Source organism: Ranitomeya variabilis, chromosome 6 (assembly GCF_051348905.1).
Source record: "Ranitomeya variabilis isolate aRanVar5 chromosome 6, aRanVar5.hap1, whole genome shotgun sequence".
NCBI classification, from domain to species: Eukaryota; Metazoa; Chordata; class Amphibia; order Anura; family Dendrobatidae; genus Ranitomeya; species Ranitomeya variabilis.
Window position 1 is genome coordinate 583,960,447 of NC_135237.1, and position 17,571 is coordinate 583,978,017.

General features: G+C 44.8%; 1 protein-coding gene across 3 annotated transcripts in view; it reads left to right on the plus strand.

The window, feature by feature from the left end:
• The window catches only part of WDR97 (WD repeat domain 97), a 684,776-nt gene that overhangs the window by 8,845 nt on the left and 658,360 nt on the right, over positions 1 to 17,571 (plus strand). For all 3 annotated transcript variants that reach the window (XM_077271608.1, XM_077271609.1, XM_077271610.1), the window contains exon 3: positions 16,765 to 16,862. In XM_077271608.1, coding sequence (XP_077127723.1) covers positions 16,765 to 16,862 — 98 coding nt within the window. The remainder of the gene's footprint in view (positions 1 to 16,764; positions 16,863 to 17,571) is intronic.

A 17,571-nucleotide genomic window follows, 5' to 3' on the forward strand; every position in this document is an offset into this window, starting at 1 on the left:
TCATTACTCCCTGTAGTGAGGGGACGGCGGGGTCATTACTCCCTGTAATGAGGGGACGGCGGGGTCATTACTCCCTGTAGTGAGGGGACGGCGGGGTCATTACTCCCTGTAGTGAGGGGACGGCGGGGTCATTACTCCCTGTAATGAGGGGACGGCGGGGCATAACTCCCTGTAGTGAGGAGACGGCAGAGTCATTATTCCCTATAGTGAGGGGACGGCGGAGTCATTATTCCCTATAGTGAGGAGATGGCGGGGTCATTACTCCCTGTAGTGAGGAGATGGCGGGGTCATTACTCCCTGTAGTGAGGGGACGGCAGGGTCATTACTCCCTGTAGTGAGGAGACGGCAGAGTCATTACTCCCTGTAGTGAGGAGATGGCGGGGTCATTACTCCCTGTAGTGAGGGGACGGCGGAGTCATTATTCCCTATAGTGAGGGGACGGCAGGGTCATTACTCCCTGTAGTGAGGAGATGGCGGGGTCATTACTCCCTGTAGTGAGGGGACGGCGGGGTCATTACTCCCTGTAGTGAGGGGACGGCAGGGTCATTACTCCCTGTAGTGAGGGGACGGCAGGGTCATTAAACCCCGTAGTAAGGGGAATATATTAGGTAATATATTTAGGATTATGTGTGGGGAGGTATCAGGAGATTAGGGCAGAGATGTATGGAGAGGACAGGTTATATACTGGAGATTGTGTGGGGAGGTATCAGGAGATTAGGGCAGAGATGTATAGAGAGGACAGGTTATATACTGGAGTTTATGTGGGGAGGTATCAGGAGATTAGGGCAGAGATGTATAGAGAGCACAGGTTATATACTGGAGATTATGTGTGGGAGGTATCAGGAGATTAGGGCAGAGATGTATGGAGAGGACAGGTTATATACTGGAGATTATGTGTGGGAGGTATCAGGAGATTAGGGTAGAGATGTATGGAGAGGACCGGTTATATACTGGAGATTATGTGTGGGGAGGTATCAGGAGATTAGGGCAGAGATGTATAGAGAGCACAGGTTATATACTGGAGATTATGTGTGGGAGGTATCAGGAGATTAGGGCAGAGATGTATGGAGAGGACAGGTTATATACTGGAGATTATGTGTGGGGAGGTATCAGGAGATTAGGGTAGAGATGTATGGAGAGGACCGGTTATATACTGGAGATGTGTGGGGAGGTATCAGGAGATTAGGGCAGAGATGTATGGAGAGCACAGGTTATATACTGGAGATTATGTGTGGGAGGTATCAGGAGATTAGGGCAGAGATGTATAGAGAGCACAGGTTATATACTGGAGATTATGTGTGGTGGTATCTGGAGATTAGGGCAGAGATGTATGGAGAGAGCAGGTTATATACTAGAGATTATGTGTGGGGAGGTATCAGGAGATTAGGGCAGAGATGTATGGAGAGGACAGGTTATATACTGGAGATTATGTGTGGGGGTATCAGGAGATTAGGGCAGAGATGTATGGAGAGGACAGGTTATATACTGGAGATGATGTGTGGGAGGTATCAGGAGATTAGGACAGAGATGTATGGAGAGGACAGGTTATATACTGGAGATTATGTGTGAGGAGGTATCAGGAGATTAGGGCAGAGATGTATGGAGAGGACAGGTTATATACTGGAGATTATGTGTGGGAGGTATCAGGAGATTAGGGCAGAGATGTATGGAGAGGACAGGTTATATACTGGAGATTATGTGAGGGGAGGTATCAGGAGATTAGGGCAGAGATGTATGGAGAGGACAGGTTATATACTGGAGATTATGTGTGGGAGGTATCAGGAGATTAGGGTAGAGATGTATGGAGAGGACAGGTTATATACTGGAGATTATGTGAGGGGAGGTATCAGGAGATTAAGGTAGAGATGTATGGAGAGGACCGGTTATATACTGGAGATTATGTGTGGGGAGGTATCAGGAGATTAGGGCAGAGATGTATAGAGAGCACAGGTTATACAGTGGGGCAAAAAAGTATTTAGTCAGTCAGCAATAGTGCAAGTTCCACCACTTAAAAAGATGAGAGGCGTCTGTAATTTACATCATAGGTAGACCTCAACTATGGGAGACAAACTGAGAAAAAAAAATCCAGAAAATCACATTGTCTGTTTTTTTATCATTTTATTTGCATATTATGGTGGAAAATAAGTATTTGGTCAGAAACAAACAATCCAGATTTCTGGCTCTCACAGACCTGTAACTTCTTCTTTAAGAGTCTCCTCTTTCCTCCACTCATTACCTGTAGTAATGGCACCTGTTTAAACTTGTTATCAGTATAAAAAGACACCTGTGCACACCCTCAAACAGTCTGACTGCAAACTCCACTATGGTGAAGACCAAAGAGCTGTCAAAGGACACCAGAAACAAAATTGTAGCCCTGCACCAGGCTGGGAAGACTGAATCTGCAATAGCCAACCAGCTTGGAGTGAAGAAATCAACAGTGGGAGCAATAATTAGAAAATGGAAGACATTCAAGACCACTGATAATCTCCCTCGATCTGGGGCTCCACGCAAAATCCCACCCCGTGGGGTCAGAATGATCACAAGAACGATGAGCAAAAATCCCAGAACCACGCGGGGGAACCTAGTGAATGAACTGCAGAGAGCTGGGACCAATGTAACAAGGCCTACCATAAGTAACACACTACGCCACCATGGACTCAGATCCTGCAGTGCCAGACGTGTCCCACTGCTTAAGCCAGTACATGTCCGGGCCCGTCTGAAGTTTGCTAGAGAGCATTTGGATGATCCAGAGGAATTTTGGGAGAATGTCCTATGGTCTGATGAAACCAAACTGGAACTGTTTGGTAGAAACACAACTTGTCGTGTTTGGAGGAAAAAGAATACTGAGTTGCATCCATCAAACACCATACCTACTGTAAAGCATGGTGGTGGAAACATCATGCTTTGGGGCTGTTTCTCTGCAAAGGGGCCAGGATGACTGATCCGGGTACATGAAAGAATGAATGGGACCATGTATCGTGAGATTTTGAGTGCAAACCTCCTTCCATCAGCAAGGGCATTGAAGATGAAACGTGGCTGGGTCTTTCAACATGACAATGATCCAAAGCACACCGCCAGGGCAACGAAGGAGTGGCTTCGTTAGAAGCATTTCAAGGTCCTGGAGTGGCCTAGCCAGTCTCCAGATCTCAACCCTATAGAAAACCTTTGGAGGGAGTTGAAAGTCCGTGTTGCCAAGCTAAAAGCCAAAAACATCACTGCTCTAGAGGAGATCTGCATGGAGGAATGGGCCAACATACCAACAACACTGTGTGGCAACCTTGTGAAGACTTACAGAAAACGTTTGACCTCTGTCATTGCCAACAAAGGATATATTACAAAGTATTGAGATGAAATTTTGTTTCTGACCAAATACTTATTTTCCACCATAATATGCAAATAAAATGATAAAAAAACAGACAATGTGATTTTCTGGATTTTTTTTTCTCAGTTTGTCTCCCATAGTTGAGGTCTACCTATGATGTAAATTACAGATGCCTCTCATCTTTTTAAGTGGTGGAACTTGCACTATTGCTGACTGACTAAATACTTTTTTGCCCCACTGTATACTGGAGATTATGTGTGGGAGGTATCAGGAGATTAGGGCAGAGATGTATGGAGAGGACCGGTTATATACTGGAGATTATGTGTGGGGAGGTATCAGGAGATTAGGGCAGAGATGTATGGAGAGGACAGGTTATATACTGGAGATGTGTGGGGAGGTATCAGGAGATTAGGGCAGAGATGTATAGAGAGGACAGGTTATATACTGGAGTTTATGTGTGGGAGGTATCAGGAGATTAGGGCAGAGATGTATGGAGAGGACAGGTTATATACTGGAGATTATGTGAGGGGAGGTATCAGGAGATTAGGGCAGAGATGTATAGAGAGCACAGGTTATATACTGGAGATTATGTGTGGGGAGGTATCAGGAGATTAGGGCAGAGATGTATGGAGAGGACAGGTTATATACTGGGGATTATTGGTGTGGAGGTATCAGGAGATTAGGGCAGAGATGTATGGAGAGGACAGGTTATATACTGGGGATTATTGGTGTGGAGGTATCAGGAGATTAGGGCAGAGATGTATGGAGAGCACAGGTTATATACTGGAGATTATGTGTGGGGAGGTATCAGGAGATTAGGGTAGAGATGTATGGAGAGCACAGGTTATATACTGGAGATTATGTGTGGGAGGTATCAGGAGATTAGGGTAGAGATGTATGGAGAGGACCGGTTATATACTGGAGATTATGTGTGGGGAGGTATCAGGAGATTAGGGCAGAGATGTATGGAGAGCACAGGTTATATACTGGAGATTATGTGTGGGGAGGTATCAGGAGATTAGGGCAGAGATGTATGGAGAGCACAGGTTATATACTGGAGATTATGTGAGGGGAGGTATCAGGAGATTAGGGCAGAGATGTATGGAGAGGACAGGTTATATACTGGAGATTATGTGTGGGGAGGTATCAGGAGATTAGGGCAGAGATGTATGGAGAGGACAGGTTCTATACTGGAGATTACTACAGAGATGTATGGAGACGACTGGTTATATACTGGGGATTATTGGTGTGGAGGTATCAGGAGATTAGGGCAGAGATGTATGGAGAGGACAGGTTATCTCCACAATTTGAGAGCTATATTTTTTCCTTATTTTGGTCCACAGAGTCATGTGAGGTCTTGTTTTTTGCGGGACGAGTTGACATTTTTATTGGTACCATTTTCGGGCACGTGACATTTTTTGATCACTTTTTATTCTGTTTTTTTTGTGAGGCAGAATGACCAAAAACCAGCAATTCATGAATTTCTTTAGGGGGGGGGGGGCGTTTATACCGCTCCACGTTTGGTAAAATTCATAAAGCAGTTTTATTCTTCGGGTCAGTACGATTACAGCAATACCTCATTTATATCAATTTTTTATGTTTTCGCGCTTTTATATGTTAAAAACTAATTATTTTTGCATCGCTTTATTCTGGGGGCTATAACTTTTTTTATTTTTTCGCTCATTATGCTGTTTGGCGGCTCGTTTTTTGCGGGACAAGATGACGTTTTCAGCGGTACCATGGTTATTTATATCTGTCTTTTTGATTGCGTGTTATTCCACATTTTGTTCGGTGGTATGATAATAAAGCATTGTTTTTTCCCCCTTTTTTTTTTTTTTTTTTACTGTGTTCACTGAAGGGGTTAACTAATAGGACAGTTTTATAGGTCAGGTTGTTACGGGCGCGGCGATACTAAATATGTGTACTTTTTATTTTTTTATTTAGATAAAGAGAGGTATTTATTGGAACAATATATATTTTTTTTTCTTTAGGTTTTTTTTTTTTTACACATGTAAATATATATATATTTTTTTTACTTGTTTACAATCTTACAGGCACTGCAGGGAGCCTTGCGCTTGCAAGCCACCTCCCTGCAGGACCAGGAAGGAGCCCCGCTGCCATTTTGGATCCGAGGCCTGCACTATGCTTCCCTATGCTGGCGGAACGCTGCAATCATGTTTGATCGCAGTGTTCCGGGAGTTAATGTGCCAGAAGAGGTCCGTGACCGCCCCTGGCACATAGTGCCGGATATTAGCTGTGATAGTCAGCTGACACCTGGCCCCGATCGGCCGCATTCCCCCCGTGAGCGCGGCTGATCGGTGATGGCGTAAAATCCCGTCGGTGGTCATACGGACCCATGCCACCTTGACAGGATAGTACGTCAGATGTCAGAAAGGGGTTAAACGTCATAAACTGCATCACAAACAGTTCATTATTTACATCAACGGAACACATTAACCACCGACAGTTTCTTCCAATGGCTGATACTTCTCTGCCCGCAACCCCCTTTATCTGGAGTGACCTTACAGGAGCTCCGGCTCCACACACTGACTCCTGTCAGTGCTGGATCCCAGGGGAAAGCTGCCTCACTGGGGTCACCATCCTTGTGACCAGGGCACCTCAGATAGTCCAGACACGCAGAAAGAACTGTAGCTTTCCCAACACTGTAGCCGTCCCAGGCTCTGTAGATGCAGCCTCTCCATGCGCTTTCCAGGAAGTCCAGTCACAGGCACTTCCAACACACAGGCCTTCAGTCCATGGTCTCGCCGTGTGCTTCCAGAAATCCAGTCCACTCCAGGACATTCCAACACACAGGCCATCAGTCCATAGCCTCAGCAGGTGCTTCCAGGAATCCATTCCATCCCAGGACATTCCAACACACAGGCCATCAGTCCATGGTCTCACCGTGTGCTTCCAGGAATCCAGTCCACTCCAGGACATTCCAACACACAGGCCATCAGTCCATAGCCTCAGCAGGTGCTTCCAGGAATCCATTCCATCCCAGGACATTCCAACACACAGGCCTTCAGTCCATAGCCTCAGCAGGTGCTTCCAGGAATCCAGTCCACTCCAGGACATTCCAACACACAGGCCTTCAGTCCATAGCCTCAGCAGGTGCTTCCAGGAATCCATTCCATCCCAGGACATTCCAACACACAGGCCTTCAGTCCATGGTCTCACCGTGTGCTTCCAGGAATCCAGTCCACTCCAGGACATTCCAACACACAGGCCTTCAGTCCATAGCCTCAGCAGGTGCTTCCAGGACATTCCAACACACATGCTATTCCAGGACTCACACTCTGAACCTTCCAGGTCTGTACACTCTCAACCATGTGACCCATACCCTTGTCACATTATGTAGCTGTAACCACCCCCATAGGTGGGTGGTGTGTGGTTAGCCGGTCCCGCCCAGCTCACCAGCTAACGCTATAAGCCCGCCCTTATAAGTAAACACAACATACACTTGTGGAACTATAAGTCCCAGCATAACCATATCATTTTGGGCTTACAGCGCAGAGCACCCCTGGGACACATACCTGCCATTTACAATAATGCCATTCCCTAATTCACCATCATAATTATGCTTCCAAACGCATCTTAAAGCGCACACACAGTGCCCCCTGGCTGCAACATGGGTCACTGCACCACATATATGTGGGTCACTGATATACTGTATATATATATTTACTAGATGGTGGCCCGATTCTAACGCATCGGGTATTCTAGAATATGTATAGTAGTATATGGCACAGCCCACTTAGTATATAGCACAGCCTACATAGTATTTAACACAACCCACGTAGTATATAACACAACCCACGTAGTATATAAAACAGCCACGTAGTATATTGCCCAGCCACGTAGTATATTGCACAGTCACGTAGTGTATAATACAGCCCACGTAGTATATAGCACAGAGATGTAGTATATAACACAGCCCACGCAGTATATAACACAGCCACGTAGTATCTAACGCAGCCCACATAGTATAATATAGCAATGTGGGCACCATATCCCTGTTAAAAAAAAAAAAGAATTAAAATAAAAAATAGTTATATACTCACCTTCCGGAGGCCCCCCGATCCAGCCCAGGCGTTTAGCAACACTCCGGTCCCAAGAATGCATTGCGGCAATAACACGTGATGATGTAGCGGTCTCGCGACACTGCTACGTCATCATCTTGCGAGACTGCTACGTCATCATCTTGCGAGACCGCTACGTGATCTTGAGTCATTGCCGCAATGCATTCTTGAGACCGAAGCGTCGCGAGGAGCGGGAAAGGCGCCGGAAGGTGAGAATATAATGATTTTTTTATTTTTTTATTATTTTTAACATTAGATCTTTTTACTATTGATGCTGCATAGGCAGCATCAATAGTAAAAACTTGGTCACACAGGGTTAATAGCAGTGTTAACAGACTACGTTCCACCGCGTTATGCCGTGGAGTAACGCAGTCAGTTTATCGGACTGCTAAACCGCTATGGGGGCACTGACTGGACGGAAGTAGGGAAGGGCGACTTCGCGGCCGGACTGTACCCGTCGCTGATTGGCGACCAATCAGCGCGCTGGATTTCTGTGACAGAGAAATAGACGGACGTGACCCTTAGAATAGATGTATATCTATCTATATAATCGTCTATGTGTATATATGTATTTTATCTTTCCTATTGGGACCTGTCAGTGTGTTTTTATATTAGCCGCATATGAATTGCTGGCTTTTCAAAGGACAATGGTGCGTAAAAATCGCACATCACTCGCATGTTACGATTGCTGTGCGATTATTTTTTTATTTTTTCATTTTTTAAATTTTATTTTTTTTATCACACCAATTGACTTCTATTGCGGGATGCGATCCGTTTTCTGATTACATTTGCAGCATACTGCAATTTTTTTTCCAGCCCAATCGTGATCTGATCCCAGCTGGAAAAAAACGGAGATGAGCACACCATCATAGATTAACATTGGTCCGAATTCAATCCGATTTTTTTATCGGATTAAATTTGTCCGATTTCATCACAAGTGGGAATGAGCCCTAACATAAAAGCCTGGACCCTCAGCCACTACACCCAGGATACCTGTGCACCTTTCACAGAACGGACTGTAACGATTCATTCATATGTGCTCATTCAGGGATCTATTTCCCTGTGATCTGAATCCCTCCGCCTGATTCAGCTCTAAGTGAGTTGAATAATGTCCTCTGTCACACACAGAGCACCACACCTAACGGAGACTCTCATCAGGCAGGGACTTATATTTGTTCCTTTTAATCAGTTACTCATCACTCATATCATTCAGAGGTTCTCATAAACATACAAAAACACAGCCTTCCTACTGTATGTAGGAATTAGCACAACTTATGAGGACTGCAGTGCCCACTGATACTCCGGGAACATCCAAAGCCAATTACATAACATAGATACTGCCTTAGACAATGTACTGCTTATCTAAGGCGACCACAGCAATAAGACCGCACAGAAACTGTCCCAGCTCTGCACTGCACAACTAGTTAGAAGACAGACAGATAATACAGATAACGCTTATTACCTTATTACTCTATTATTCAGCTCTCAAACAGATATAAAATCACAAAACTCACTGGTGATGTCTGTTCGTGCATAGTGTTTGCAGCCTTTACCCAGAGATATGGAGAGATCCAGAGAGATTGCAAGTACAAAAACAAAAGTGTAAGAATAGAAGCTTCTCACCTTGTTGCAGCTGGAATTTGTATTTCCCATCTCCCAGGAAACTGCCACATATGGCTTCTGGATAGGCTGGTTACCACAGCCCCACTTTGGGCGCCAAAACTGTTGTAGCTGTTTTTTCCTGACCAAGAGTCAGATATGCTGGATTACCAGTGAGGCCGAAGTTAGAGACAAGGCCCTGAAAAACTGGGCGCTCGGAGAAAAGCATGCACACGGGTTGTGAGCAAGTCACTTTTCTGTTTATTCACACAAGAATGCTGTCTCTTATACCATTTACAGCAATGTAACTCATGTAGCCCCCCTCGTGTGTTACCCAGGCCATGATGACTTTATTTATCAAGTACCCAAAACATGTTTTTGCAGAATCTTAAAAACATTGCATTTGAGGAAAGAAGTATAAAATCCTTAAATATGAGACTATGAGGCTGGGTAATATAAAATAATTATTATACAACAAAGTATAATCAAAACTGACGTGTATCCGCCAATCACTATGAACCTAAACACGATACACAGTTCATTTCTTGAAAAAAGTATATAATTTATTGTTTATAAGATCATCACAACATTCATAGGCACAACAAGGAAAAGGCCACCAGGTGGCAAAGAAAGTGCCGGAATCAATACAGGGGTATGAATAATTAAATACACATAATCAATTACACAAAATCAATCAGTAATAATTAGCAAGTAAAAGAAGTATATTAAAATGATACAATATTATATGTCATACTGTCCAATAATCAGAAATTTTGTATGCTAATTTCTTGTTGCTCAAGTAGATTATTGTAATATTTATCTATAATTATTGCAGCGATTATATATTACAACAATCTACTTGTGCAACAAGAAATTAGTATAGAAAATTTCTGATTATTATTGGACAGTATGACATATAATATTGTATAATTTTAATATACCGTATTTTTCGGACTATAATGTGCACCCAGGTTTTTGAGGTGGAAAATAGGGAAAAAAATATTTGAAGCAAAAAAAATGTGGTAAAATATTTAATAACATACTATTATATGTGGTGTTATTATATATAATAGTATGTTATTATGTTGGAAGCTGCGGGACCAGTGTGGTGTCTGTACAGTACTATATGAAGACGCTGGAGGGTGAGTATAAGAATGGGGGCACAGGGCTTATAGTGAAAGCACCACTCCAGCACTGCAAAATAACACTGGAGTGCTGCTTTAAAATCCCATGGGAGAACTATAACTCCCAGCATGTCCTGCAGATCCTATGACATGCTGGGAGTTAAGGCCCCGTCTCACTAAGCGATTTACCAACGATCACGAGCAGCGATATGACCTGGCCGTGATCGTTGGTAAGTCGCTGTGTGGTCACTGGGGAGCTGTCACACAGACCGCTCTCCCCAGCGACCAACGATCAGGGGAACGACTTCGGCATCGTTGAAACTGTCTTCAACGATGCCGAAGTCCCCCTGCAGCACCCGGGTAACCAGGGTAAACATCGGGTTACTAAGCGCAGGGCCGCGCTTAGTAACCCGATGTTTACCCTGGTTACCAAAAAAAACAAACAGTACATACTCGCCTTTCGGTGTCCAGGTCCCTTGCCGTCTGCTTCCTGCTCTGACTGAGTGCCGCCGTACAGTGAGAGCAGAGCGCAGCGGTGACGTCACTGCTGTGCTCTCACTTCTCACTGTACGGCCGGCAGTCAGTCAGAGCAGGAAGCAGACGGCAAGGGACCTGACGGACATCAGAAGGCGAGTATGTACTGTTTGTTTTTTTTTACATTTACGCTGGTAACCAGGGTAAACATCGGGTTACTAAGCGCGGCCCTGCGCTTAGTAACCCGATGTTTACCCTGGTTACCAGTGAAGACATCGCTGGATCGGTGTCACAAACACAGATTCAGCGATGTCAGCGGGGCCTCAACGACCAAAAAAAGGTCCAGGCCATTCCGACACGACCAGCGATCTCACAGCAGGGGCCTGATCGCTGGTACGTGTCACACATAGCGAGATCGCATGGAGGTCGCTGTTGCGTCACAAAACTTGTGACTCAGCAGCGATCTCGCTAGCGATCTCGCTATGTGAGACGGGGCCTTTATAGTTCACTAAAGGAGTGGCAGAGTGCTTTATTGTGTTTTGTACTAAACTCTTAATTGTGGCAGCCTGCCAGCCTGTGGTGAGGTAAAAGCATCCCATGGCTGCACACACAGAGCCCTCCCTCTTGTTGCCTCTCCACAGCACAGGTAATGGAAGCCTGCAGATTCTAGTGGGGAGTCTGAAGGACCTGTGATGATGTCAAGAAGAGGGAGGGCTCTGTGCTGCCATGTGATGCTCCAGCCCGCCCACTTCTGACATCATCACAGGTCCTCCTTGTGCACACTGCACAGCACTCAGCTCCAGCCCAGGAAGGGACCAGCGATCTCCTCTCCTCCTCCCCCGGACACACGGATCTCCCCAGCTGCTGCAGGAATCAGCGCTGAGGAAACAATGTGTGTCCCTGCTTAAGTGCAGTATTCATTTGCTGCTCTGGGAGTAGCTAATGAATATTCACTGCACTTAATCATCGGGACCACATGGTTTCCCTAGCCTGATTCCCGGCAGTGGGGACATTTTTCTGCCTCCTGAAGTGGGATAACAGTGCGATCCCACTGGCTGCTGCCCCCCTCCCCACATGCTACATCCCTACCATAAGACGCACCCACACTTTCCTCCCAAATTTGGAGGAAAAAAAGTGCGTCTTATGGTCAGAAAAATACGGTACTTCTTTTATATAAATATTTAATAGTGACTGCTCCAATTTTACTTGCTAATTATTACTGATTGATTTTGTGTAATTGATTATGTGTATTTAATTATTCATACCCCTGCATTGATTCCGGCACTTTCTTTGCCACCTGGTGGCCTTTTCCTTGTTGTGCCTATGAATGTTGTGATGATCTTATAAACAATAAATTATATACTTTTTTCAAGAAATGAAGTGTGTATCGTGTTTAGGTTCATGGGTGATATAAAAACAGGACACAACTATAGTAAGTAAAGCCAGCTCACCGAGTAACCACCGCAGGTGCAAGGAACTCCACACTGATCAACGTAGTCACAGGAGAAAGGAAAAAAAAAAAGATCTTGTTCCAGCTCCATATCTGTAAAATTCAGGCTTGAAACTTTAGTTTGCCAATTTAAAAGCAGTGGAAATATGCTCTCCAGAAGCACAGCGGGACAAGAGCGACGCGTTTCGATCACTAAAGATCTTTATCAAAGCTATATACAAATAGTTCAATGCACAATATATAGATCCCACAGACCAATGAGAAACAATTAGATAGTCACATGATTAACCAAAGGTCCTTCAGATGTAAAAGAATCATAGTAAATGGCATAATAGCAAGAAAAAAACAATTATTTGCAAATATACAAGACTACAGACCTCCACATGAAAAACAGGAGAAAAGACAATAAAAAACAACAAATATATTAGAATTAAAAGCATGCTAGATAGGTGCATATGACATCAATAGTGATACATCAATTCATTACGTTTGTTGAGACCTGTTGGAAATCGAGATCCAAAAGGCTTCACGTGTGAGAAGAAACCGTCTGGCATCCCCACCACGTAAGGGTCTATTTACACGTTCTATACACGTTCTATACCGTGTACTTGAGAGAACTTTGTGCTGCGAGCATGTTTCGTAATGAAATGCTTAGAGGCTGCAGAAGCCGTGCGAGTTGAGTCCCCAATGTAACCTATGTCATATAGGTGTTCGCTGATGCGAACCTTCAGTTTGCACGATGTACACCCGACATAGGATAAATGGCATGCAGTGCAATTCATTTTATAAACAACAAAATTAGTATTACAATTAATATATTGTTTGATGTTGAAACTTTCTAAGTTGTTATAGTTATAAAACACTTTAGTAATAAGTGCATATGCGCAAGTTTTGCAGTTTTTCGAACCGCATTTGAAAAAACCGCTGCAATCCAACCACGACTTATTTCTATCTGCACAAAACATATTGGGCAAAATTTTGTTAACTATGGATGGGGCCTTTCTGGTTACTACATTGATACCAGCTTTCAAAATGTTGGCCAGATTCTCATCTTCATAAAAAACTGGGAGAAATGTATTAACAATTCCCTTGATTTGATAAAACTGTGGACTGAACTGAAAGCATACATAGGGTTTATTGCCAATGTTGTTTTCCGAATTGGAGGACACCTTTTCTGTTTTGCGTGCAATGAGGTCCTCACGATTTTTATGATTTAAAATTTTACTTGCTCTTTTTAAAGTCCAATCTGCATAATTACGGCGCTTTAATTTACCGGATATCAAATCAATTTCTCTGTCTAGATCGAGATTATTACTACAGTTACGTTTTACTCTAACATATTCACCCACAGGACTTGACCGAATAGTGTGTCTAGGATGGCCACTGCTGGCATATAAAATAGTGTTGCCACTTAATGATTTGTGATATGTACTGGTTGAAATTGATCGATCTGCTGTACCACTTAAATTTAAATCCAAAAATTGAATGTGACCAGAGTCCTGTCTGTCTATAAGTAAAACGAATATTTTACTGATTGGAGTTGAGAGAATTCATAAATTCTGGTATGGCAGATACATCGGTACCCCAAATTATGAGCAAATCATCGATGTATCTGCCATACCATACTAAACAAGAAAGAAACGGATTGGATACAGAAAATATAAATTCATATTCCCAAAATGCCATTACAAGGTTAGCCAAAGAAGGTGAGAATTTGGCACCCATGGCCACACCAGATTTCTGTAAAAAAAAATTGACCATCAAAAGAAAAAAAATTGTGCGTCATTAGAAAAAAAGTAGCCTGTAAAATAAAGTTTTTTAAATCCACCGAATAATTACTGAATTTTTCTAGGTGAAACTGAAGGGCACGCATAGCTAAATCATGTGGAATGCATGTGTATAATGAAATAACTTCGCAGCACAACCAGGAATAATTAGAGAGCCACACTTTGTCCAAAAAAACTTTCAACACCTCCTTAGGGTATGTCTCCACGGTACGGATGGGCGGCGGTATCGCCGCAGCGGCGAAGCCGCTCGGCGCTAAGCCCCGCCCCCTTAATGGGACGCGATCATGCCGGATGTGTTAACTCTTCACATCCGGGATGATCGCTCTCTCCCATAGGGCCCTGTGATATGCCTTGCGGGGACGCTGCGTCCCCGCAAGGTGTACGGGCATGCTGCGATCTGAAAAGACGCGCAGCATGTCCGTAGTCGCAGGGCCGCCGCGTGCGGGTTTCCACGCATAGTGGAGACAGGATTTCATCAAATCCCCTCCACTATGCAGGAACATCTGGACGCTGCTTGTTTGACGCTGCAGCGCTGCACAGCGTCAAACAAGCAGCGTTTCCTGAACGTGGAAACATACCCTTAGAGTCTCTGATGTATCCGGGGATTCTGCACACAAGAGGCTGCAGAAGTGAATCTACCCACTCGCAGAAATGCTCATTAGCCGAGCCAATACCAGATCCTATCGGCCTCATGGGAGGAATGGCATCGTTTTTGTGAACTTTTGGAAGTCCATGAAGGATCGGTCAAACAGGATTTTTTACCACTAGATATTCAACATGTTTTTTTGTAAGCACGCCAAGACTATATCCCTCCTCAATAACTTTGTCAACCTGATCCTTAAATTGAATTGAAGGATTTGTTTTGAGCTTCTCGTATATAGATGTATCAGAAAGTAATTCCATTATTTTAAGACAGTAGTCTGTGTTATTTAAGACCACCACCATTCCTCCTTTATCAGACATTTTTATTACTATGTCCTTCATCTCTTTTAATTCCTGTAGTGTTTTCCATTGTTTACGAGAGAAATTACTATTATTGGGTTTATAGTCATTAGATCAGCTGGTCACCAGATACTGATGATGGAGACGACATGTGGTCAGCAGATACTGATGATGGTGGCGACACGTGGTGGTCACTAGCTACTGATGATGGAGATGACATGTGGTGACCAGATACTGATGATGGAGACAATGGGTGGTCCGCATATACTGATGATGGAGGCGACAGGTGGTCACCAGATACTGATGATGGAGGCGTCGGGTGGTCACCAGATAATGATGATGGAGACAGTGGGTGGTCAGCAAATACTGATGATGGAGGCGACAGGTGGTCACCAGATACTGATGGAGACGACATGTGGTCAGCAGATACTGATGATGGAGGCGTCGGGTGGTCACCAGATACTGATGATGGAGACAGTGGGTGGTCAGCAAATACTGATGATGGAGGCGACAGGTGGTCACAAGATACTGATGATGGAGATGACGTGGTCAGCAGATACTGATGATGGAGGTGACTGGTGGTCACCAGATACTGATGATGGAGGCGACATGTGGTCAGCATATACTGATGATGGAGGCGACTGGTGGTCACCAGATACTGATGATGGAGACAATGGGTGGTCAGCAGATACTGATGATGGAGGCGACTGGTGGTCACCAGATACTGATGATGGAGGCGACAGATGGTCACCAGATACTGATGATGGAGGCGACTGGTGGTCAGCAGATACTGATGATGGAGGCGACTGGTGGTCACCAGATACTGATGATGGAGGCGATAGATGGTCACCAGATACTGATGATGGAGACAATGGGTGGTCAGCAGATACTGATGATGGAGGTGTCGGATGGTTACCAGATACTGATGATGGAGACAATGGGTGGTCAGCAGATACTGATGATGGAGGCGACTGGTGGTCACCAGATACTGATGATGGAGGCGACAGATGGTCACCAGATACTGATGATGGAGGCGACTGGTGGTCACCAGATACAGATGATGGAGGCGATAGATGGTCACCAGATACTGATGATGGAGACAATGGGTGGTCAGCAGATACTGATGATGGAGGCGACTGGTGGTCACCAGATACTGATGATGGAGGCGACAGATGGTCACCAGATACTGATGATGGAGGCGACTGGTGGTCACCAGATACTGATGATGGAGGCGACTGGTGGTCACCAGATACTCATGATGGAGGCGACAGATGGTCACCAGATACTGATGACGGAGACAATGGGTGGTCAGCAGATACTGATGATGGAGGTGTCGGATGGTTACCAGATACTGATGGGATTTACATTTCTCTTCTTTCTTTGAATTTTGGTCACACACCCCAATACACCAAACCATCACTAAATGGCATGGCTGCACCTAGAAATATTTTCTTGCACATTTCTTGCAGGATGCAGCCAGGCCGTTTAGTGTTGTTTGGGTGAGCTGGGGTGTGTGTTTTGTGGGGTGCACTTATATAGTGCTGGCAGCCGCCTGATCTAATAGTATGGGCATCATCAAGAGTTTGTAAGCAAGGCACTGTGCATCACAGGTACCTGTGTGACTGGCATCCTTGGCAAGCCTCATCTGTGTGCATTTTTTACTAGACAGCCGCCCCTCCATGAATTGGGAATTTTGTGAGTGGCTGTTGTTATCAGTATTTTGCTCCTGAGCTGCCCCCACCTTTATCATTAGGGGTCTTCTGCATCCTGCTAGTGCATGAGTAATCTGATCTGCTGTTGGTAAAGCTGTTTCTTTTTCTGCAATGTTTTTTGTTAATCTATTAACCGTTAGTTTTCTTTGCACGGCTCTGAGGCTTCTGCACAGGGCTGCACACAATGCTGTATCCAGGCATCAGTCGGTGTACAGGGACCAGGATCGGGGCTGCCACTTCTGTCCAGGGTGATGACACTGTCTCTTCTACAGGTGAACAGGAGTTCAGACCCCTGACCACTGACAACAGAAGGAAGAGTCAGGAGCTGTGGGGACGTCTCCGGAAGGATTATCGATTCATCATCATACAGGTACATGTCTTGTCCCAACAACCACACAACAAAAAATGTCGGTACATAACCACCAAGGGATAAATGAAGGAACATAAACCCACCACTAGTGAAATGAGGGATCATAACCCCACCACCAGAGAAATGAGCAGAGAAATGAGGGAACACAACACTACCACCAGAGAAATGAGGGAACACAACTCTACCACCAGAGAAATGAGGAAACACAACCCCACCACCAGAGAAATGAGGGAACACGACCCCACCACCAGAGAAATGAGCAAACACGACCCCACCACCAGAGAAATGAGGGAACCCAACCCCACCACCAGAGAAAGAAGCAGAGAAATGAGGGAACACAACCCCACCACCAGAGAAATGAGGAAACACAACCCCACCACCAGAGAAATGAGGGAACACAACCCCACCACCAGAGAAATGAGGGAACACGACCCCACCACAGGATAAATGAGGGAACACAACCCCACCACCAGAGAAATGAGGGAACACAACCCCACCACCAGAGAAATGAGCAGAGAAATGAGCAGAGAAATGAGGGAACACAACCCCACCACCAGAGAAATGAGGAAACACGACCCCACCACCAGAGAAATGAGGGAACACGACCCCACCACAGGATAAATGAAGGAACATGACCCCATCACAGAGAAATGAGGGAACACAACCCCACCACCAGAGAAAGAAGCAGAGAAATGAGGGAACACAACCC